This window comes from Podarcis raffonei, chromosome 3 (genome assembly GCF_027172205.1).
Source record: "Podarcis raffonei isolate rPodRaf1 chromosome 3, rPodRaf1.pri, whole genome shotgun sequence".
In the NCBI taxonomy this organism is placed as follows: Eukaryota; Metazoa; Chordata; class Lepidosauria; order Squamata; family Lacertidae; genus Podarcis; species Podarcis raffonei.
The window spans coordinates 99,593,175-99,616,811 of NC_070604.1; the positions used below are offsets into that span (position 1 = coordinate 99,593,175).

The window sequence follows — 23,637 nt, forward strand, 5'->3', positions numbered from 1 at the left end:
TTTCACACTGCCCCTATATCTATGGAATTCAGGAGGGCACTCTTTGCTAACTTATTGCCAGAACTGAGATAATAGAATAAAATTTCAGATAAAAAGCAGTTCTACAAAGATTATTTAAAAAGAAGACAACTTTAGTAGCCACATGGCAGCAGAAGTTGTTACTGGTGTTAAGTTTTCCATGTAAGATGCTGTCCCAGCCACTGCCTACCACAGATTTTGCACTAGTAAGTCATACTTCTAGTATCAGAGCACATAGATAGGTTTAACCTAGTTTGTACCTTAGCTTTGCAAATCTTCAATACAACTTTTTTTTTCTGAAGAAAAGCAATTTATAAAGAAATTTAGAAAAATACAAGCCTAAGAAATGTATGAAGTTATGTTATCTGTCAAAATCTAAATGGCAGGATTGTTAGTAATGCTTCTGATCCTAACATAGGAACATGTAAAAATAATTTCCCCAATATATCAGGTTTATAGCCTGCTTCAGAGCTGAAGCTGAAACTCCTGCACTCTCCTTATGGTTTGTTTCTGTGTAGTTGAATATAAAGAATTTTTAAAAATAAATAGAGTAAAAACCAGCTGAAGTCTTAGTGCATTGAATGTCCCCCCCCCAACTCTCCCCCCCGCCCAGATGTTAGCTGTGTAAAAAGTCTGATTTCGTGGACGTGGTCTTGCTGCAACAAGCTACTGCACTGAAGTTTCTTTCATACAGTTGGCCAATCACATATTTCTGCTGTTAAGGTTTCCACCTTGCTCTTTTTGTTCAAGACTGATTCAATACTTTGGAAGGCTTGTTTCCCCCTGCCTTTCCCCCTTCATTATCTGAGGAAAAATAGACACTGATACAATTTTGTCATTTACCATAGTTCTGCCCTATTCCTTTAGTGCAGAGGGGACTGTGATTCTGTCTGGATTCCGATAAGCGATGGTGGCTGCGGGCCGCCAGTGGAGGATAACGCTGGTCTTGGGTTTAGACGAGGAGGCATGGAATTAGCTGGGCGGATGAGTGGTGGAGGAGGCTGGTTTAGGGTTGGCCTTGGCTGAATAAACCGAGCCTGTTGCTGAAGTGGTGGAGGCTGACGATGGAGAGCTGGAGCAGCCGGAAGGGTTGGACGAAGTAATGGAGGAGGCTGGTTCAGAGATGTTACAGGGGTTGCTGGTGTTGGAGTAGACGCCTGGGCAGGTGGAGAAGACCCTACACACTGAGGGGTCTGTGGGATCTGGGCCTATAAACAAAGTGACACAGATATGTAATAGCAGCCATCCTGTCGTATCACGCAGTTCGGGTTGTCATTGCCTCCAGAATATGGGAAGCACAGCTAGTTCGTCCATATTGGCAGCTATGAAACCCTCCTTTGAAAGCAACCATTTCTAAACAGTTCAATAGGGGAAAAGAGGTATGACATTCAGTCAAAACGAAAATGAAATAAAAAATAAGCTTAATTCTGCAGTATTTACATTTTCCATTATTAGCATGGTCAAAAGAAAGGTTTGGAAGGGAGGCAGGCGGCCCAGCTCTTAAAATGTTCTGCTAACGCAAGCCCCACTGAACTGAAGTGGGGACATAGTGAGTAGTTTGCTCTAAGTACTAGGAGGCAGTAAGATTCCACAGCAGGTGGTTCAGCATTCCACTTCAAGTTAAAACATTACATTTTAGGATATGAAGTTTAATGCCATTCCTGAACTCATGCTTATTTAAGATCCGGTACACAAAAACACACCTCATCTTCGTCATCAGTGGTCTTTCCTGATGGCACATTAGTATTTTTTGTGTCCTCCCCTAAAGCAGAGGCATCGCCATTAGAAGCCAGCGTTCCTTGTTCTGCTTCCCACTCCTGCAATACCTCCTCTAAGTTAAACCGGCGCCTGTAGTTTACAAAGAAGTTCTTCACTTGACCAACAGTCTTGTTGCCAATTACATCAGCAATAGCTTGAAAATCTTTGCCATACTTGCGGACACCTAAAAAGGCAAAGTAAATACACCTATGAAGGTTCAAGTAAGTAAGCAGAAGTCTGTATGATGTATATATACAGAGATTCCCTCTATGAATGAACGATAAAGAAAAATTCTGAAAAAAAACTACAATGGAGCTTCAGTAAAGAACTTTTAACATAATGCAAAATACTACTATTGGTTCATTTTATTGATCCAAGTTTTAATATTGTTAAGTATCCTACTTACTACACGTAGAGAACCATGTAACTATTTCCACTTGCCCAGAAGGGCGTTACTCTTCAAACAGAAGCCTGCACGTCACAAGACTGTTTTTGAAAAGGAGAGGACTATGAAAAGCAGTTCACAATACAGCATAAGAAACTCATATTAAATTGGATCAACAGACCATGTCCTTAACCAAAGAGGGACTGGATCTGAGGCTGGTAACATCTAGCAAATTCTGGTTGTGATCTTATAAGTAACTGGGAATGAATCCCATTGAACATACAGTGGTGCCTCGCAAGACGAAATTAATTCGTTCCGCAAGTTTTTTCTTCTTGCGAGTTTTTCGTCTTGTGAAGCACAGTTTCCCATAGGAATGCATTGAAAATCAATGCGTTCCTATGGAGACCGTCCGGGGACAGAGGGGAAGCGCCGCGCGCCTTCCCCTCTGTCCCCGGACCTGTTTTAAAGCAAGGGGCAGCGGGGAGAAGATTGCTTCTCCCCATTGCCTGCCCCGCAATCTCCGGGGACGGGAAGGCGCGCGCGCCTTCCCCTCTGTCCCCGGACCTGTTTTAAAGCAAGGGAAGGGGCAGCGGGGAGAATCGCTTCTCCCCGTTGCCGCCCCTTGGTTCAAAAGGGGTCCGGGGACAGAGGGGAAGGCGCGCTGCGCTTCCCCGCTATCCCCGGAGCTTGCAGGGCAAGCTTCGTTTTGCGAAGCAAGCCCATAGGGAAATGCGTCTTGCGAAGCGGCTAAGAAAACGAAAAACTCCTTCGTCTAGCGAGTTTTTCGTCTTCCGAGGCGTTCGTCTTGCGGGGTACCACTGTAATGGGACCTACTTCTCAGTAGACATGGATGAGATTGCACTACCAGTCCCTTCAAATGGCTACTCAGCAACTGTTTACAGAACAGTGAAATTTTTGCTGTACTGGTTAAGTGGCATATAGACAAAGAAGAGTGAAAGACGTCTAAGGAAATGTTTAATTCTAATTCTAGCTACAGGAATCTTGGTAACAATTGTTTTTACTGCTCTCTGAACAGTGGGAACAGAATATATAAACACTCAAAAACATCTGAGTCTCACTACCGCTGGGAAATAGCTAACTAGGAAGTTTACAAACAGCACAATTCTATGCATGTTTATGCAGAAGTAAGTCCCAATGAATTCAATGTGGCTTAAAGCCAATTAAGTGTGTATAGGGTTCCAGCTCAAAGCAAACATTTAAACAACTGATGCCCCAATTATGTTTACTTAGGAGCAAGCCCCATTACCTTCAGCTAGTTCCAGGTAAACAGGCATAATATTGCAGCCTGAATTGGTGGGTCTGCAAGCAAGACTGATAAAATCGCATTTTCAAAATAATGAATATATGTATCCAGGAACACACAGAAAAGTTCCAACTAATAGATTCTCCCTTTCTTTTTCAGAAGTACACTTATTTTAAGAAATCCAACTGAGTCCTTCTCCTCCACACCCAAAATATGATTTGCTGTTCCTTGTTTTAACTACGGACTCGGTGAGCTAGCATTAAAATAATAAATAAAGCTATGAACGTACCTCCCAGAATCGATGGAAGTAACTGTTGTATTTTAGTAAATGGGGATGGGTGTGTGTACAGTGTGTGTGTGGTGGAATTTTAGCAATGGAAAAGCCAAAAGGAGGATTTAATGTGCCAGCACTGAATTAGGATTAATCCAGAAAGTGATTTTGCTCTTTTTTTTGTTTTCTTGCTGAAGATGCACTAAATCAAACAGCATCGAACTGTATTAAAAGTAAGAAAACCAAAGGACTAAAAGGACATTGCTAATCCAAATGTAGTAGACCTTTGCATTTTCAGATAAGAAAGCACAAAAATGTTGAAATGTGGGGAGTAGGGTCTCTTATTTTCCTAGGAGCAAAACACTGTTTTTGTTATGCATAGATTAAGCACAGTTTTGGTGGCAGAACTATCCTTACTGCTAACTAGCCTGGAATGCAAAGCATTTGCTGGACCACCGATAAGATGATAAGCTTGCTTACAACAGTTATGCACAAACACATTTTCTGCACACCAATAGACACAACACTACATTAAGCAGCTTCACAATTAAATTGATCCCTCCCCCCTGAAATCTAATACTGATTTTCCTAATAAGAGATGGTCAAATAGCCATCTGCTTGCTTCTTTGATGTGAGAAAGCTACCATTTAGAACTGAAGGGTGGGAGCTATCTAGAAGACTTTGAGAGATTAAGTTTATGGGAAAGTTCAAAATGAAATCAGTTGAGAACTTTTCAGCTATAACCAGCTTTATCTAATCTGACTTTGTATGTTAAGTGGTATTGTTCACTGTTCCTCTAGAATACTTGCCAACTTCATCTTCAAATCATTCCTAGTAGTGAGACAAGACAAAATTCCTTCCATCACATTTTAAACCTGCCATGTGATGGTGCTGGACCCATATCCTTTTAGCTGCGTATCCATCTTTTATGGTACATTCCATATCACAAAGGATTTCACTCTTTAAGGAAAACAGGAGTCAAGCGAACATACCTTGAACTGCAAGAAGTTGTTCTTCTGTTGTCCAACGGGCATTGATTTTTTGATTTGACTGTTAAGGGAGGAAAAAAGAGTAACAGAGCATATTACAAATTGTTAAGAGGCTGGAAGTACTGAGAATTTCGGCCCCAAACACCACCTTTCAACTCTGTAAGCCAGCATTCACACTCCCTAATTCAGTAGTTCTGATGTTTTCACAAGGGAGTTATCAAGAATTAGGAACAAAAAGCTGGCTTATACAGAGTCTGACCATTGGTCCATCAGCTTAGTATTCTTTGCACTTAATGGCAACAGGTCTCTAGGGCTTCACAGGAGTTTCCCCGCAACCCTACCCAAAGATGCCAGTGACTGAGCTTAGGACTCTTTGCATGTATGGCATCAAGGCATGGCATTGCCTTTTACTCCTATCTGGGTAGCAGCTTCCCCAACCTTTTCAATGAAGAGAACTAGTACAGTCGTACCTCAGAAGTCGAATGCCTTGCAACTCAAACGTTTTGGCTCCTGAACACTGCAAACCCCGAAGTGAGTGTTCTGGTTTGCGAATGTTCTTTGGAACTCGAATGTCTGACATGGTTTCCGATTGGCTGCAGGAGCTTCCTGCAGCCAATTGGAAGCCGTGCCTTGGTTTCCAAACATTTTGGAAGTCGAACAGACTTCTGGAACGGATTCCGTTCGACTTCCGGTACAACTGTATATGTACACATGTTAAATGTATGCATGGTGTGTTCTTGTGCTAAACAGAATAAGACCATCCAAATAAAATGGCATATAACACTAGGTTCCCTTGCAATTTTGGATCACAAGTTAATGGAATCAGAAGCCATACTGTAATCTAGAGTAATCTTCTAAAAAAGCTGCTACACTTCAGTACATGTGCTACTGATTACGTCATGTTTAAGGTGTTTTGTGCATGGCACTAAAACCTGCTTTTGAAACCTTCACACCATTATTTAAATTTTTAAAAATGCATTTCAGCCAATGTAAATTTTAGACAAGCTTTCCTGACCAGTTTAAGCAAATATGTACATTTTTACAGTTGAAAATAAATATGGGATGGATTCCGTTGTTTTGAAAAGCCACATGCAACTTAGCTCCCAGCACAACAAATGCATTTCTGAACATTCATCTGTGCTTTCACAATGACTCACCTCAGGAGGTTTGAATTCTTCTATCCCACCTTCAATTTTCTGCTTAAGTGCACTGTTTACTTGTTTAGCATTCTGAACCTTGTCCAATGAACAACAGAACCAGGAATGAAAATTAGCTGACACAAATTGATGTACACACACACACACACACACACCCCTGTTGCCAAGTGACCAACTCCCTGAGTAGAGGGAAAAACTTCTGAAGAGATGACATTTGCCTATTGGAGCAAAGTGTTCATCTGCTTCCACATACCAGGCACAAAAATGCTCTGCACTATGGCAGAGTTTCAACTTCCCACATCACAGGGCTGAAGGTAGCATCCTAATCTGTTTATCCAAGGCTGAGAATCTGGGCTACGTACCTCAATTGGTTGAGGTTTCTGAAAGCCAGCCATCCCACTATTAGGTTCTGGTTATTAGTGGCCAGGAAACAGGACCTCACTTCTCTCTCACACTTTCCTATCAGTTTAACAGGCCTATGCTATTTTGTATTTATACCCCTGAGAGGCACGAACATACAATTGGACTATTTCTGCTTTGACATTTATATAGCCAGGAAAGTATTCAGATAAAACAGTGTAAAAACTGGACTAGGCTGTACCACAACAGGCTGCCTTCCAAACCCAGCATAAAAGCACAATTGTTATTTACTAACTGTATAGAACACTTTCCCCATAGTTCAATAATTAAAATCCAATTAAGTTAAGTTCCTGGCTTGTGAACTTTAATTATATTTAACTCAACAAGTACACATCCCCAGAGTGGCTGGGGAAACCTAGCCAGATGGGCGGTGTATAAATAACAACAACAATAATAATAACCATCATCATCATCATTACATCTGTATATTATTGGGTAGACCAATATTTTTGCCAAAGTCTGAGCTTTAAGATATTTCAGAAGTGCTTTAGAAGACAGCTGAAAAGAGTACCTTTTAATAAGCAATGCTACGCATACAGAGGATAAACTTAATCTACAACGTAACTATTATGTAAATATTTTCATAACTGTGTTTTCATCTACCCAAGCACACAGAATAAGGAAAGAGATAAAAACCTAAAAATATGTAAGAAGCAAAGCTGATAATTGATATACCTGTCGCTTCAGTGAGATCAACTCCATATCTAGCTGCCGAAGAAGAGTGTTGGCAGCATTGGGGCTACATGAAACAGCTACCACATCTTCTTGAGTTAGATACATGCCTTTGGGAGGACGGCATTTGGAACGCTGGGAGTGGTGACGATGTTGTAAGCTCTGATACTCTCTTCTACCCAATCCTATTTTGCTGGACTGAACAGGTTGCTCATTACTTCCCTGCAATATTTTTTTGAAAAGTTAAAGAAAGTTAAACACCACACAATACCTTTTCCTTTAAGAATCCCTCCTCTGTTCACCTTACAGCATCTGTAACCCTTACCAAAAGCTTCTAAATCCCACAGAAGTCTCAACACCAGTGCAAGTCAAATAAATCCACACACATTTGCATGAATTTTATTAGCAATAATGCTTTCTAGGATATATATTTAAATTTTATGTTTAAATTGCTCTTGTTGCCCTGAATAGCAGCAAATATCACAAATAAACAAATGAATGGGACCTCTAACTATCCCTCAGGTCAAACTACCTCATAGTGCTCATGGGAATCCCACAACCGTTGCACATTTAATAGTGCTGTTACAATTCTCTAAAGCACGCATAACATTTTTTCCTCTCTCCCTTGCGTGTGGCTTAGCTTAATTTGTGTGTTTAACTTACTTTTCCAAATGACATTTCGTTCCACCCTTCCTCCAAGCTGCTCAGGATGGCATACCCCCCCCCCATTTTAACGTAACAACCTCTGTGACATAACTTTTGCTGAGATATACCGTATTTTTCCATCTATAAGACGCCCCCATGTGTAATTTGGGGGACTCCAAACATCCCTCAGCACTACCCATGTATAACACTAGCCCCAATTTTAAAACTATTTTTTTGGTTAAAAACCCTAGTCTTATACACGGAAAAATACGGTAGTGACTGGTCCAAGTTTTATGAAGGAAGTTTCATTTTGGTTTAACTATTTTTTGGAAGCGGGGGGTGACTGTGGGCAGGAGGGACTTGCAACCAGGAAGGGAAATGGTTAAGACAGCACCTAGTTACTTTAAATGAATTCAAGGTTCCAAAGCTGAATGGAATCATGTGCCAGGGCACTGAATGAGCTTGTTGGCATTAACCTGCCAGAAATCTTTTAAATCTTTTGCAGTGAGTTTTTTTTAAAAAAATATTTCTGTAGTCACCCTCCCCCCATTTAATGGCTTTATGTTTCACTTTGTATTTCAATTGTGGGTTTTGTTTTTACTTATTTACTGTAAGCCACTCATGTTATATGGCAGTGTAATAAATGAAGCAAATAGAATCTGTGAAGAGTGGGTGAGGTGCCAGAAGATTTCAGAGTGACAAATATTGTCTCCATCTTAAAGGGGGCGGCAGCAGCGTAGTGTTGGATCTGGGAGCTACAGATTCTGTCTGCTTGTGAAACATGGACCACTTATAAAAGCCATCTCCAACTTCTTGAAAGATTCCATCAATGGTGTCTTGGAAAATTTTTACACATCACTTGGGAAGACAAGTGAACTAATGCCAGTGTACTAGAAGAAGCAAAGATCACCAGTGTTGAAGCGATGATTCTGGTCACAAGGAGTTTGCCATCCTTTCACACAAAAATCCACTCCAGGTCTGCTTCCTTTATTTCAGAAGGCTAATTTTGCTGGTGAAAGTAGTTTTGTCGTCACTGTTGTTAAACATCTGGGGGTTGGAAGCCCTCGCCAATCTATAGCAAATCAGCCAGAGACCCACTAGACAATCCCACTCTACCTCTTGTCCACCTGGCCACAGAAGACTACAATCAAGAATGAAAATAATCTTGCCAGGCTGGAACACTGAGCTAAAACCAACAAGATGAAATCCAAGAGAGATAAATGTAGAGCATTTAGGTGCCACAACCGAAAAGCCAGTGACTAGTACCCACTCACTGTATCTTTAAATATACATGAATATTATTCACATAATTTATGTGAATAATATGGTTATTGCAGTTTAACTATTCATTACCTCTTTTTTAGTTTCCTTCTTGGGATCATAATCACTATCATTTCCATCCATTGGGTGAGTTTCTTCCACATCATCATCACTGAGGACACAAACAGATTAGGGAACTTGCTTCCTTTCACCTCCTCCTATATTTGATTTTACCCTTACAGCAAAGGTTGTTTTTGCAGCTATTCTGCATAATAAAAAGTCGTTACTTGAGGTCAACATGGAAGTTCATATCAACAGGCTTAACAAACAGACTCAAATGGAATTAACTATATTTCTGTCTTTAAGCATAGCATCCACTAAACATTAATTTCCATGCTTGAATAGTACTGTATGGGAATCTGATTTAAAAGCATGAATGGCAGGAAAAGCAGTTTTAGGCAATATTCCCATACACTGAATATATAAAAACGTTTCCTCCCCTTTATTTAACGCACTTAAAGTATCTGTATAACACCCTTCATAAAATCATACACTGGGTTGGCTTACAGTAAGGTAAAGGTAAAGGTAAAGGGACCCCTGACCATTAGGTCCAGTCGTGGCCGACTCTGGGGTTGCGACGTTCATCTCGCTTTATTGGCCGAGGGAGCCGGCGTACAGCTTCCGGGTCATGTGGCCAGCAGGACTAACCCGCTTCTGGCGAACCAGAGCAGCGCACAGAAACACTGTTTACCTTCCTGCTGGAGCGGTACCTATTTATCTACTTGCACTTTGATGTGCTTTCGAACTGCTAGGTTGGCAGGAGCAGGGACCAAGCAATGGGAGCTCACCCCATCGCGGGGATTCGAACCGCCGACCTTCTGATCAGCAAGTCCTAGGCTCTATGGTTTAACCCACAGCGCCACCCAATTCCCTTTACAGTAAGGTAGTTTTCTACAAAATATATTAATATTAAAACATACTTTGCATATTAAGTTTCACAAATAGGTTGCATGCTAGGGCTGCTGCCCTTGCTTGCTTCACTCTTCAACCTCACTTACCTCAACCCTCCCATACGCTCGACATCCCCCTCCTTTTACACCTGACCAAACCCCTTCCCTCTCTCTCTCTCTCTGTGTGTGTGTGTGTCTCAGAGAGCACTCCAGGTTATACATGCTGCACCTGGAACATATTTATGGTTTCATGAGAACAAGTCAGGCATAGACAAACTCCAGCCCTCCAGATGTTTTGAGACTACAATTCCCATCATCCCTGACCACTGGTCCTGTTAGCTAGGTATGATGGGAGTTGTAGTCCCAAAACATCTGGAGGGCCGAGTTTGCCTAGGCTGGAATAAGTGTACAAATTTGACTAGTGCTATATTCCGATAATTCCTGCTATGATTCTGGGAATGCGCTACAAAACAGTAAAGAGGGTATGTGGACTGTTAATGGAAGGTCTTTCCTGGATGCAGTAAATCTGCACCTGATTAGTTGCAACAAAGATGCAATACCATGGAACAACATGCCTTGCGTTAGTAACAAAAAAGCAAAAACAGAAATGCAAAAGGATATAAGCAAGTTGTTATTTTCAGAAAGGTGTTGTGCTGCTTACCTGTCGCCTTGATTATTTCTGTTTGCCAGCTTCCTAGCTTGGCGGTCCATTAAACTTGTCCTAGAACGAGTTTTCTTCCAGGAGTAGTAATACTTGACAAGACTTGCAATAGTCTTGTCTGGAAGCTAAAACATGCCAACACAATATGTAGATGCTAGTTATAAATAATGTGAATGAAATATTGTGACACATTGTTTAAGGGGGGGGGAGGGAGGAGATTACGTTAAGTCAAAGGTTCAAATTCCTAAGACTCCTTCCTGCAGCACTAGGAACCCATGGTGATAGCAGAGGATTTTAAAAAGCAAACAAAAACTGTTAAGGTGTTCAAATCACAATGAGTGTGAATTAAAGCTCACACTGAAAGCAAACCACTAGGCATTTGAAGAGTCTAGGCTGTTACATTTCCTCATAATCATAAATGCTGATGCTCCTGAGAAATAGGTCCTACCTACCAAGAGGGAAGGGGAGACAGAAACATCCACAACTTTATTGCACTTTAAAATCTGAGTGCATGTGATTATTTATTTATAATACATGAATAAATATTTAACAGGCCATATTTAGGCCATCCTTTAACAGTGCAATCCTGCACATGCCTACTGATAAGTAAACTCCACTGAGAGTTTCAGGTAAGTGGATATAGGACTGTAGTTAAATGCCTACATTTCCCCGTAAGAATAAATCAAAAGTAAATTCCTTAGCTTTAACTGGATAGTACCAATATTTTGGCTAAACTGTATCCTCTTTTAAATAACAAAGGACTTCAAAAGGATAATCTTCCTATCAAATAACACAGTAAATGACCAGTTGATCTGCAGATCTGGTTTTGACTATTTAAGTTTAAACTGCAGAAAAAGAAGAGCAGTGCAATTAAAGGATTTATTGGGATTACATTTCCATGTAAAAACTGGTTCTCTGGAAGGGTATTCACATGTTGGCTGAAACAAACCATACCTTTCTAAACACTAACCCTATCATATTAATTTGTCTATTAATAAAACATGTTCTATGGTAAGGGTGAATATCCTGCAGCCTGCATCCAGCTCACCGAGAGATGTTTTGGGGACCCCCCAATTTTCAGCTGATCACTCCCATAGGTTTTGTGGCCCCTCTGCATTCGTCCATTTTTAAAATCTGGCTATAATTTTTTTAAGTCTTGCTTTTACTGGCCACTCCTTCAAGTCTCCTCCTGTGATGCCAAAGGTTTTTGTCTCAACCCCATTCCCAAGTAGTCCATGTATTACCTTACCATTTGTTGGATTCTGTGAAAGCTTTTCCCATGGAAACTGAAAGCTTGTTCAAACAGGACTTTATCCTCAACTGTCCACTCATCCGGAAAAGGAGTAAAATTTGGGAGATCTGCAAGTGACTTCTCAATGTTGTGCTTATGCCAGAACAACATGCCAAGTGCCTTTAAAAAGAGAGAGAGACCTTGTTCTTATCATGATGCATCCTACTAGCTCTTGCAGTTTTCTGTCATGCTGATGATGCACAGTTGCTGATGATGCACAGATGCTCTTTTCGGTTACTCTTCCATGGTGCTCATACAGTACATCTCAAGATTCACCATCAAACTTAAAGGTGTGGAAGTGCTGGTTTAAATATATATAAAGCCCTGAACAGTCCAGGGCTGTTAGAACCGAAGGATCATCTGTCCTCATGCTCAAGTCATAGTCCAAGGCCTTACGTCTTGTTCTACCTCTGCCAGAAACATGACCTTTTTGCTGGAAGGGAAGCTTCACTGGGCCCGTCCCGATTCTCCTTTCATATACAACTTAGAACTGCTATTTTTCAGAGACCTTTTGGAGGGAATGGCGGCTAAGCTAGCCCTGTGCTTTCCACCAAGCTGTTAAAAGCTTTTTTACAATATTATGTCAAAGTTATGTAGTTTTATTACATTGAGGGTTTTTATAATGAATGATTTTGGAGTGTTGTTTGTGTTGTACTTTTGTATTGTTTTATTGTTGTTAGCCGCCCTGAGCCCGGCTTCGGCTGGGGAGGGCGGGATATAAATAAAATTTATTATTATTATTATTATTATTTGGACAAAAATGTATATATAAAAGCTCTTTAGAAAACTGTCTTGAATTTATTATATTTATAACACTTACCTGTTCCACATTGTAGCCATGTTTTTCCTTTGCTATTGCAATATATTCATCCACTGTAACAAAAGAATGCTGGAGTTATTTATACTTGGACCAGAGGAGCAGTTTAGGATAACTGATACTAGGTGCCACACAACACTTTATGCTCCTTTCTAGAAGAGAACTGTTGAGTCTCCATTATGCACAGATTCGTCCACTTAAAATATACAATTTGAGGTCATGTTAATAGTGACCATTATTTTTTTCAACTGGGAAATATTCCAGAGACGCTCTAGTGGGGAAAGGGCTGTTGATCAACGTTGCAATCATTTAGGCTGCTTAAGTAAATACATTTAAACATCTGATCCATAAACAGGAGAGGCACTGCTTCAAATTTCATCATATTCAGCTGCCAGATTAGCCTCTGTGATGAGCAGAGCCTTCTCAATTGCCTCTCCAAAGCTTTGGGACACTCTTTCACAGGCTGTGTATCCTGCTCTCTAGGATCTTTCAGTCACAAATCTGTATTTTATGTAAGAAATGCGGCATAAAAAGGAGAGGTTGATGGACATGTGGCATGGCTCTTTCTTGGTGAAAATCATCCACGCTCTTGAAGCAAGACTGCAAACTTCATATTACAGGGAGCTGAAATCTACTTCTGATACTTCTCATGGGAGTACTATAAGAATTCTCTCTTGTACTGTACATTTAAGATTCCTGGCATCTCATTCTCTGAATTAAAACAAAAACAAAACTTTCTACTCACCAACTCCCCTTCCTCTTTCTTTGGCTCTCAACTGATACCACCCTTGAGAAAAGAAAAGTTAAGAATACTCCCTGCCAACTGAGTTGTTGTGTGGTAAGGAGAGAACTTAGGGAAGGGGGCTATATATAGTGGTACCAAAAGAATGCAAGGACTCCAAGTGGACACATGACCCTCCGGCCAGCAGAATATTCTCTGATTACCTGATAGGGAAAGGAGGACTGACCACTGGGTAGAACTACAGAAGGATTTCAAATGCCCATACTATAACAGCATTTGAACACATATTAATGGAGAATAGGTCTTTAAATGGCTATTAGTCATGGTGGTATATGTAAGCTTCAGAATCAGAGGTATCTGGTTGTCCGCTGCGGAAAGCAGGATGCCGGATTAAACAGACTCTTGGACTGGTTGAGCAATGTTTCTCCTATGTTCAGTAAGTACAGTGTGCTACAGCACACCTTTTATAGCAGATGCAGAATGTCTGCATGAACTGTAAAAGTATTAATACCTCTGTCAACCGGGAAAGAGAATTCACTTGTTAAATGTGGGAACACACTTTAACACCTTGCCAGGCTGGACCATTTAACACTAGAAGTTACCAGCCGTGTCCTGAAAGTTTTAAAAAGCGAGTACGAGAACATGCTTGAAAATTAAGCACATACATTATGGGCAGCATACAAGACTTTTTTCAAGAAGTACTTTTAAAAGGGTGCTAAAAACAGCCAGCCAGCAAGATCTTTCAGTGGCAATTTGTCTAAATTGGGAAGGTATTAGATACTGGACATGGGAGCAGTAGTGAATGTGACTGAATTCGAACTAAAGCATCTTGGGAGCTAAAGCCTGCAATAAACTGCTTGTATGTGTAGCATTTTTATAGCATGTGATGTGATTCTTATACAAAGCAATTGACAGAACACTATTTAATGCATTCCACAGAACTTACACTTGGCATCTGAAATACTATGATATGGAGACCACACAAGCATCCCTCCATTGTCTTTATCTGTGTATTTTGTAGCTCCTAGAAGAGAGATTAAGTTGTTCAATTTTTTTAAGAGAACACTTAATTCACAGACGGTAAAAAGCAGTCATATACAAGTGGATGACATAGTCTGTTGTTCTTCACTTACACAAAATCCCTCTATTCTCTGAGTTTTGTAGAAATAGAACAGTTATGGTTAATACACAATCAACATTTAAAGTAGCACAGGCCCTAAGCTCTTTTTTGAGAGCTGATGTGAGAAATATTGGGAAACAGTAGACTTTCTTCCCAAAGACAAACAACCTTGGTACAGCTAAAATAATCCTATGTGCCAAGGCCAAAAGAACAGTAGAGAGGTGTCCTTGGGGATAAACATTTCAACGATGTCTGGGCACGCAGAGTTAAGTGCACATTGAACATTAAGCATGCACATGCTGGAGCTGGCAAAGCATCTACAGTTCATTCTTGGTGCATTAAAAACATGTACAGTTTACAGCACTGGTTAAGCCCAGTGATCCCTGCAAATGTAATTATCAATGAAACAAAATGTAACAGAAAGAACTACTTGAATATGAGTTACAATTGCACACCTCACCCTCCTTTCTGTGTGGAGCTATAGACACTACAGTGGTACCTCAGTTTACAAACTTAACCCATTCCGAAGTCCGTTCTTAAACGAAAACTGTTCTTAAACTGAGCAGCGCTTTCCCGAACGAGGCCTCCCGCCGCCGGTGCCCTTCCACCGTTCAGATTCTGTTCTTAGGCCGAGCTAAAGTTAGCCAACCGGGACACTATTTCCGGTTTTGCGGAGTTCATAAACCAAATCGTTTGTAAACAGGACTGTTCTTAAACCGAGGTACCACTGTACTGAGTGCCGTTTTGTTAGGTGGTCTTCAACTTAAGTTTTACTCCAAGCAGATCGACTGAAAACAACAAACATGACTAAGTTACTATTAATATTAATGAGCCTATTCTGAGTAAAACTTAGTTGTGTGCCACTCAGGATCCCGCTTCACACCACTAAGTTCTGTGTAAAGTGTTTCTTGAGCAAGCAACGAGGTGAGAATCGCAAGCAGAAAAAGTGAAGCTGGAAGCCAAAGGCAACTAGTCAGGTACTGTTAAAACTGCCTCTGTAAACACTGAAGTCGTGTATCAAGAGAGGACCATCCACACTATCCCTAGGGAAGTACATTTTATTAGATTTTATCATCATTAAAAGACATACTACTGTGTGGGAGAGGTTCAAATTTCCACTAGCCCAAAACCTGTGTCATCATCCGCTGGAAATAAATTTATCCAAGCAGAAATAAGAGAGCCCAGGAAGACACACAGCAATGGGAGGAGCCAGAGTACTGCAACACACCAAACAACTGACAACAAATAGGACACATTACTTGCAAGATGTATGCTTTGCTCCTAGTTAACAGTCATAAGAGGAAGATGGACAAAGAGAAAGCTGAGAGACACAGCACCTCAACTTTTCATTGTGTACCTCCTAACAGACAGCTACAGTGGAAACCTACGAGACTTTCCTTGATAGCTAGGAGATAGTAGCTTAGAGGGGTTTTTGACACTCAAGCAGTATATAAATCAGATATAGATACAGATATAAAAGCAACACTAGCATTGGGTTTTCTAGGAAATTTTCAACTGAAAAATATACTGGATTCTGAAAAATTTTCAGTTTGCATTTTGGTCTCCATCCAGATCCCATCTGGTTTGATTTTACTCGTGTTTAGTAAACAAACAAATCTTTGAGATGTACTCAAAGATGAAGCATTTCTTCCTTCCCAGAATGCATATATCCCAAGCTTGGACCATAGAAATTAGTTTAGACACCCCCAGCACCTGCTCCTCAATGGAATGAAGGCATATCTCCCAATATTTTTCAGACATATAATAAAAATGCAAGTCCCGCCCCCCCGAAAACTGCAAAAAGTCATAATGAGGAAAGAAATTGTTATTTTGAATGTACAGTGATGGTTTAACAAATGTAATTATCAACCTAAAAAGATCAACGCTCTAAAAAAGAAGATAAATGACATTTTTGTTTCTTGGGAGTGTTTCTCCATTAATGCTCCCTCAATTTAATGCTTACAGTGTACCTGACTGGTGTCATGACAATACCAGACTTAAATTATTACATTTATTATCAAAATTGGGAAGCAGAAGAAGAAGAAGAAGAAGAAGAGGAGTTTGGATTTGATATCCCGCCTTTCACTCCCTTTAAGGAGTCTCAAAGCGGCTAACATTCTCCTTTCCCTTCCTCCCCCACAACAAACACTCTGTGAGGTGAGTGGGGCTGAGAGACTTCAAAGAAGTGTGACTGGCCCAAGGTCACCCAGCAGCTGCATATGGAGGAGCGGAGACGCAAGCCCAGTTCACCAGATTACGAGACTACCGCTCTTAACCACTACACCACACTGGCTCTCCAGAGCAGAGCCTCACAGAAAGATATAATGGGTTGGTCCAAGGCCTGCTACCAATTTTCCCCTATGGAAAGCTTTTCTGAGAAATTTATTAACAAGCACGAGAGCTTGATGCCCTCAACATTTAATCAAATACCTACTTACTCTTTTTGTGATATTAAGGGAATAATTTCTTATATATAGTAGAATTTTGCTTTGTACACAGCTTATTGCTCTGAAGCTTCCTGAGGGAAGGGCTGACAAGGACAGCATTGGTTGTTGCTGCTGCAAGGTGCTCCATGTTGAAATTCCTACCCCACTCTGTTTAATGCTCCAGGGCAGAAATCATGACATTATTATTATTGCTGTTTGTTTATGCTGGCTTGGTCCTAGGTGGCCAAGGCTTACCACATGCCTCAGCCACACAGCTGCCAAACAACCTGCAGCCTTCCTCCCAATCTTGCAGCTGGAGGAGGGACAGGGATCACCACACAACTGCCAGGAGGATATCCACTCACCACAGCTGAACTGGGTATGTTTAGCCTGGAAAAAAGAAGACTTGAGAGGAGATACAATAGCCACCTTCAAATATCTAAAGAGCTGTATTACGGAAGATGGAGGAAGCTTGTTGTTTGTTTACGTAACTACTGCACAGTCGGCTTGACAATGATACCAGGAAAGGTCCTAGAACAGATCATTAAACCATCGGTCTGGAAAAGGATGTTGGGATTCCTATCACCCAGGATGGGTTTCTCAAAAACAAGTCACGAACCGCATTTCTTTTTTTAATGGAGCAACAAGCTTGGTGGATCAGGGGAATGCTGTGGATGTAGTTTATCTTAATTTCAATAAGACTTTTGACAAAGCCTCCCATTATATTCTTGAAGATAGGTTGGTAAAATGTGGGCTAGATGAGGTAAGTGTTAGGTGAATTTAAAGTTGGTTGACTGACCGAATCCAAAGAGTGCTCACTAATGGCTCTTCAGCATCCTGGAAAAAAGTGATAAGTGGGATACTGCAGGTTCCGCCCTGGACCCTTTGTTGTTCAATGTCTTTATAAATGACTTAAATGAAGGAATTGAGTAAATTCTCAACAATTTTGTAGATGACACCAAACTAGGAAGGGTAGCTAATGCTACTAATGTAGAACAGTGGTTCCCAATTAACGAAGTACTGCAGACTCCCTGTTTTTCAAAAGCCATGCAATGGACACCTTACTTTTGAAAATGTTGATATCTCTATGGTAGTTTTTGTTATGTGAATGGTGTCCTTGACCCCCAGGGTGGGTTACACGGACCCCTGGGTTACACATTTCCACTAACTGGGAACCATTGCCATAGAAGAGAAATCAGGATTCAAGAGATTGGAGAGATACAAGAGATCGGAGAACTAATAAATTCATTTCAACAGGGACAAATATAAGGTTCTACAATTAGGCAGAAAGAACCAGTTGCACAAATATAAGATGGGGGACACCTGGCTTGTCAGTAGTACATGTGAAAAAGGATCTAGAGGTCTAAGCAGACCACAAGTTTAATATGAGCCAACACTGTGAAGCAGCAGCAAAAAAGGCTAATGCTATTCTAGTCTGCATCAACAGACCTATAATGTCCAGATCAAGTGCAGTAATACTACCACTCTATTTTTGCCTTGATCAGACCACACCTGGAGTACTGTGTCCAGTTCTGGGCAACATAATATAAGGAGGAAATTGACAAGCTGGAATGTGTGCAGAGGGTAACCAAGATGATCAAGGGTCTGGAAACCAAGCCTTATGAGGAATGGTTGAGGCAGTTGGGTATGTTTACCCTGGAAAAGAGGAGACTGAGAGGGGATATGAATGCCATCTTCAAATATTTCAAAGGCTGTCAAACGAAAGATGGAGCAAGTTTACAGTGGTACCTAGGGTTACAAACACCTCGGGTTACAGGCTCCGCTATCCCGGAAGTAGTACCTAGGGTTAAGAACTTTGCGCCAGGATGAGAACAGAAATCATGCGCCAGCGGCACAACGGCAGCGGGAGGCCCCATTAGCTAAAGTGGTACCTCAGGTTAAGAACGGATCTCCGAGACGAATTAAGTTTGTAACTAGAGGTACCACTGTACTTTCTCTGGTCCAGAGGCCAGGACCCAAACCAATGGCGCCAAGTTGCAAGGACTAAACATCAGTAAGAAATTTCAGATGGTAAGAGCTACAGTAATTGACAGTGGAACAGACTCCCTTGAAAAATGATGGACTCTCCTTCATAGGTTTTTAAGCAGAGGTTTGATGACCACCTGTCATTTATGATTTAGTTCAGATTCCTGCATTGCAGGAAGCTGGACTAGATGATCCTTGAGATACCTTCCAACTCTCCATTCTATGATTCAAGATAGCTCTCAAGTGAGAAAATGCTGCTTTCTCCAACCTTTGTGAGCCTGCAACTTTAAAGTTTTCATTGTACCTATACACAGTTTACAGAAATGGACATACTATTTCATTGATTAGTTCCCTCCCCTCTTTATGCCATTTGCCTTCACATACTTTGGCAATCCTGTCATCTTGTCCATCTGACACAAATGCCAGGAGTCCTATAGTTCACTGGAAGACAATCTTCCATGTTCCACTGCACCAAACAAAAAGATAACAGAAGTTAAAGGTTACTAAAAGTCTACCATCCACTTGGTCATCCAGGGAAAGGGCCAAATGAGATGTATCTTCAGTCTGATCTAGCAAGACATTCTCAGTGCAGTATTAGCGTCAAATACTAACAAATAGTAATCCATCCCAAGAAATTATCTACCTACCCTTCATTACATGACTCAAGAAAAACCATGCTGGAGCAGGCAGCACAAAACAATATCCTAGCAATAGGTTTTTGAAAGACTGTGAAAAACTTTGGAGGCAATATGGTATACCACTATTTAGGCTGCCTAAAAAGAAGTGCACAGGATGAAGGATGGAGAACAACATTCAGTCTACTCTTTTGGCATGGAAAACCTTATCACATTTCTGGAAGAACAGCTGGCGAAAGACAAGGGTATTCAGACAGAGAAGGAAGAAACAGCTAATAGATAGGCTGTCATAATCTGCTGCTGTTATCTTTTTACACAGCCAGTTCTCTCAAGTTATCAATCATTTTCCTCTGAAAAAGTTCCACAGCAGAAAGGATCAAAATTAGGTAATTATGAGCTGTGTACTTGTCACCCTGCAGCCATCATCCATCTATCTGGTGGTGCACATGACCACATATTATACCCAGGGCTTTTTTTCAGCTGGAACTCATAGGAACTCAATTCTGACACCTCTCCGGTGGGCGCCATTGCCATTATAAGAGAACAAGGGAGGCATTCCTGGTGAGTTCCAGCAACTCTTTTTCTAGAAAAATAGCACTGATTATACCTCCCTTATATTTGTATCACTGAATGAGCCGAGAGGAACATACGTGAATAGGTCTGATGTCCCCAGATTATCCAAAAGCATACAGAAGATCAAGAGACTGGGGCCTCCATCATTATGAAAAAGCAACAGCATATGATAAACTGCAACTGGTTGTACATGAGTCATAGCAAGTGCTCAGTGTCCACACTTATCCACGAGACACTTACGTCTCAACAGGAAATTTGTGACTAGTCAAGAGTTAAACCCATCACAAGCAGGGACAATATTTTACCTGCAGTAGGTCAAGAGCTGTTTCACATTAGCAACTCAGAGTATTTACTATTTACCTTAAATAGATGAAAAGAAAACACAGATTCCTTATTGAGAAAGGGAACAAAAGAAATACAGTGAACTTAAAAGTCATTTTGGGCTAATGACTTCTTAAAGGATCTTAAAAATTATCAATCAAGCTTAAGGTCAACAATTTATTAGCCTATATGACATGTATACATTAGAAGAAGGTCAAGATCCAATGTAGCATGAGTGGGTGTTCACATGTGCAACAAGACTCTCCTTAGTCTCCTCCTTCCTGCAAACCCCGCATCTGCACTAGAGACATGGGGAATCCTCAGCAGGCATAGGCAAACTCCAGCCCTCCAGATGTTTGGGACTACAATTCCCAACATCCCTGACCACTGGTCCTGTTAGCTAGGGATGATGGGGATTGTAGTCCCAAACATCTGGAGGGCCGGAGTTTGCCTGTGCCTGCCTCAGAGTGACAAGAGGGCCACAGGAAACTGGGGGAAGGGGGACAGAAACCCAAAGTCCTGTTGCACAAGTACATTTTGGTTCCACAAGTGAGTGGACGTAACTGGATGCTGCCCAAAACCTAGAATTCTCAGGAGTCATTTATTTTTCAGACCAGTATTGATGCTATAAAACCACACATTTATGATCAACAAAGGCCTCCACTATGACTCAAATGAGCATTTCTAAAAGGGGAAAAGAAATAGTTCGCTTCCGCCTTAAAAGCCATATAGTTAGCATGTTGTAAAACATCAAAGGCCAAAAAACTGGAATGGCTACTGATGTAAGCTCAAACCTCAAGAGAAGGAAATCACTCTAGTAGCAGGAATCAACAGACATATGGGTACAGGTCTAAAGAACAAGAGAGTTGACAGTGCTTCCTTGTGGCCAAAGCAAGGAATGAGTGTGTGTGTTACAATAATATAAATCCTCTTCTTTGTCCATGCAAATTAAAACCGACTTAAATTAGTGTCAACGAGTACAAGTTTGCCTGTACATTAACACATGATTCACCAAAGGATTGGGTACAATCTACATTAGGATTCTACAATCCTATAAACTTCAGTATCAGCCCCTTTTAATTACAATGAAAAATCCACACTATATAAATTACTACGATAAGCAATATTGCTCCCAAACTACTATAGATTCAATATGGGCTGTTTAAAAAGCAAAACATTTTTTTACACCCCCTCATTTCCTTCCTATAAGGTAATAGCCACCCTCCTCTCCCATATATGAGGCCTGTTCACTTCAGCTTGCACAGAGCAAATGCTGGCCCCGTGAAGCTTCAGTGACCACAAACAAGCAGCACAAAGCTTGGGAGAGCAAAGAAAATCCCATACCTTTAACCTTCACAAATGCAAGTCACACATACACATACAAACAATATTCAACTGAATGCACACCTATTCAGTCTCCCTCCAACAACCATGCAATAAAACTCCATTTTCGAAAGAGCAAATGATACCAGGTTACAAACATTTTTTTTTTAAAAAAAGAGTATTTACCAGGATCAAAGTCAGGAATGCGAGCTTGATAGTCTGCTCCGACCCTCATTCCTACATCTGCAATGGAAGAAAAAATAAATGCATCACTTAGAGGGGTGGTGGGGGAAAGACGCTGTTCTCTTCAGTCAGGAAGTGTGATCTTTAAACAATATAGATTGTGAGCTAGAAGCATCACAAGCAAGCCAATCCAAGACCACCACTGCAGCCAAACCTTGCTATTTTGATAGCCTCAAACCCTTCACCCTTTGAGCAAGTGTGGAGAGAGAGAAAGAAATGGGGGGTGGGGTGCAATCACCCACCATCACCACCACTACTACTACCTCACACCGGAAAAAGAAAACCCTACTTCCTTTTAACACTCTAGGTAGGCAATAATTTCCAAAAGGTGAATATTTTTTAGAAACAAAAGAAAAAACCCATACGGTTTGACACAAACACCCCCTCCACTTTTTTTATTTATTGTGCAAATACTGCAAGGTGTTGGCCCGACTGTATGCATCAGCGTGCATCTCTAACCCACTCAAGGTACTAACAGTGAAGATTATAAGGCGGTGCACATAAAATAGACCTGCATGCCGGCAATCCCTTCATAATTCGTCCTCGTTTGAAAGGATTACACTACTAAATCTGCACCATAGTGTACGCACAAAACACGCCCGCACGCACCTAAAGAGAAAGGCAACGCCGCGCCCGAGGTGCGGCTGCGATACACGCGTGTCCATTGTGAAAATGCACACCCACTCTCAACGGGATACGGACGGATGGATGGATGGATGGAGAAGCGGACAGGCTGGCGCGCGCGCGCACACACACACGAACACACATATTGCGCACGCCCACGGGGAGGCAGGGAGAGCGCGCCCTCGCGCGCACACACATATACCCACAGCAGACACACACACACACATACTTGCACTTTTTACCCTCACTCACTCGAGCCCTCCACGCGCGCGCTTCAACCCGCCACTCGCTTTGCACGAACGCGAGGGCGCGTTCACACGTACACACCCTGCGCACACACACACACAAACAAATATTTATATATACAGGCTCCGTGGTGCAGCCGCCATGCAGCCAAGCCAGTGCGCAGTGGCGAAGCGACCAGGCCCAACTCGAGTCTAGTCTCGGAGGGAAGGGGCTGGTGGGTTGTTGGTGGAGGGAGGCTGAAGCTCGCACCGTGCTCGTCTCCGCTGTCGCCGCCGCCGCCGCCACCGCCTCCTCCTCCTCCGCTCTCCGCCTCAGAAAAGTGCCCGTTGGAACCGGGGCTGCCGCCTCCGCCGCCGTTCTTGGTGCCGTTGGGGGGCCCCCTACTCTTGCCGCCCCCCAGGAGCTCGGCTCCTTTCTCCATCATGCCCGGCATGACGGCTGCCGAGGCGAGGGGGCGGCGGGCGGTGGCAGCGGCTGCCGAAGGGGGGGAAAGTTAATATGGAGCCGCCATGTTGGTGCCCCTTTCCCCCGCCCCCCCGCGGCTCAGGCCGCCGCGGCGCCGGCGCCTCCTCCCTTCCCTTCTCTCTCTCCCTCTCGCCGTCCCCCCCTCCCCACCCCGCTTCTGCTCGCCTCCTCCGCCCACGGGTCGGGGATCCCTCCGCGGCGGCCCAGCCGGATCTAGCCTCGCGCGCTGGAAGCTTGAGGAGAGAGAGGGCGAAGGCAGGACGGAGGTGCCTGTCGTCTGCCGCGCGCCGCGCCTCGGAAGGCCGGGGCCTCGCCTCTGAGGGGAGAGGACGGGCCGAAGCGCGGGGCTTACGGGGGGCGGCTATAAGGGTAGGG

General features: G+C 42.2%; 1 protein-coding gene across 6 annotated transcripts; it reads right to left on the minus strand.

The window, feature by feature from the left end:
* Positions 1–181: 181 nt before the first annotated feature.
* On the minus strand, positions 182–23,386 carry RCOR3 (REST corepressor 3). 6 transcript variants are annotated; one of them, XM_053383254.1, is made up of 13 exons: positions 23,047–23,386; positions 21,871–21,927; positions 14,247–14,324; positions 13,304–13,345; positions 12,562–12,614; positions 11,700–11,861; positions 10,451–10,575; positions 8,933–9,011; positions 6,938–7,156; positions 5,843–5,920; positions 4,689–4,746; positions 1,722–1,960; positions 182–1,226 (listed from the first exon to the last, which is right to left on the minus strand). In XM_053383254.1, the coding sequence occupies exons 1-13, from the start codon at positions 23,228–23,230 to the stop codon at positions 882–884; spliced, it is 1,719 nt and encodes a 572-aa protein (XP_053239229.1). In that variant the 5' UTR covers positions 23,231–23,386; the 3' UTR covers positions 182–881. The 6 variants fall into 6 exon arrangements, with proteins under 6 accessions (XP_053239229.1, XP_053239231.1, XP_053239232.1 ...); XM_053383256.1 differs by lacking the exon at positions 23,047–23,386 and adding an exon at positions 22,918–23,030; XM_053383257.1 differs by lacking the exon at positions 23,047–23,386 and adding an exon at positions 22,537–22,886.
* Positions 23,387–23,637: the final 251 nt, after the last annotated feature.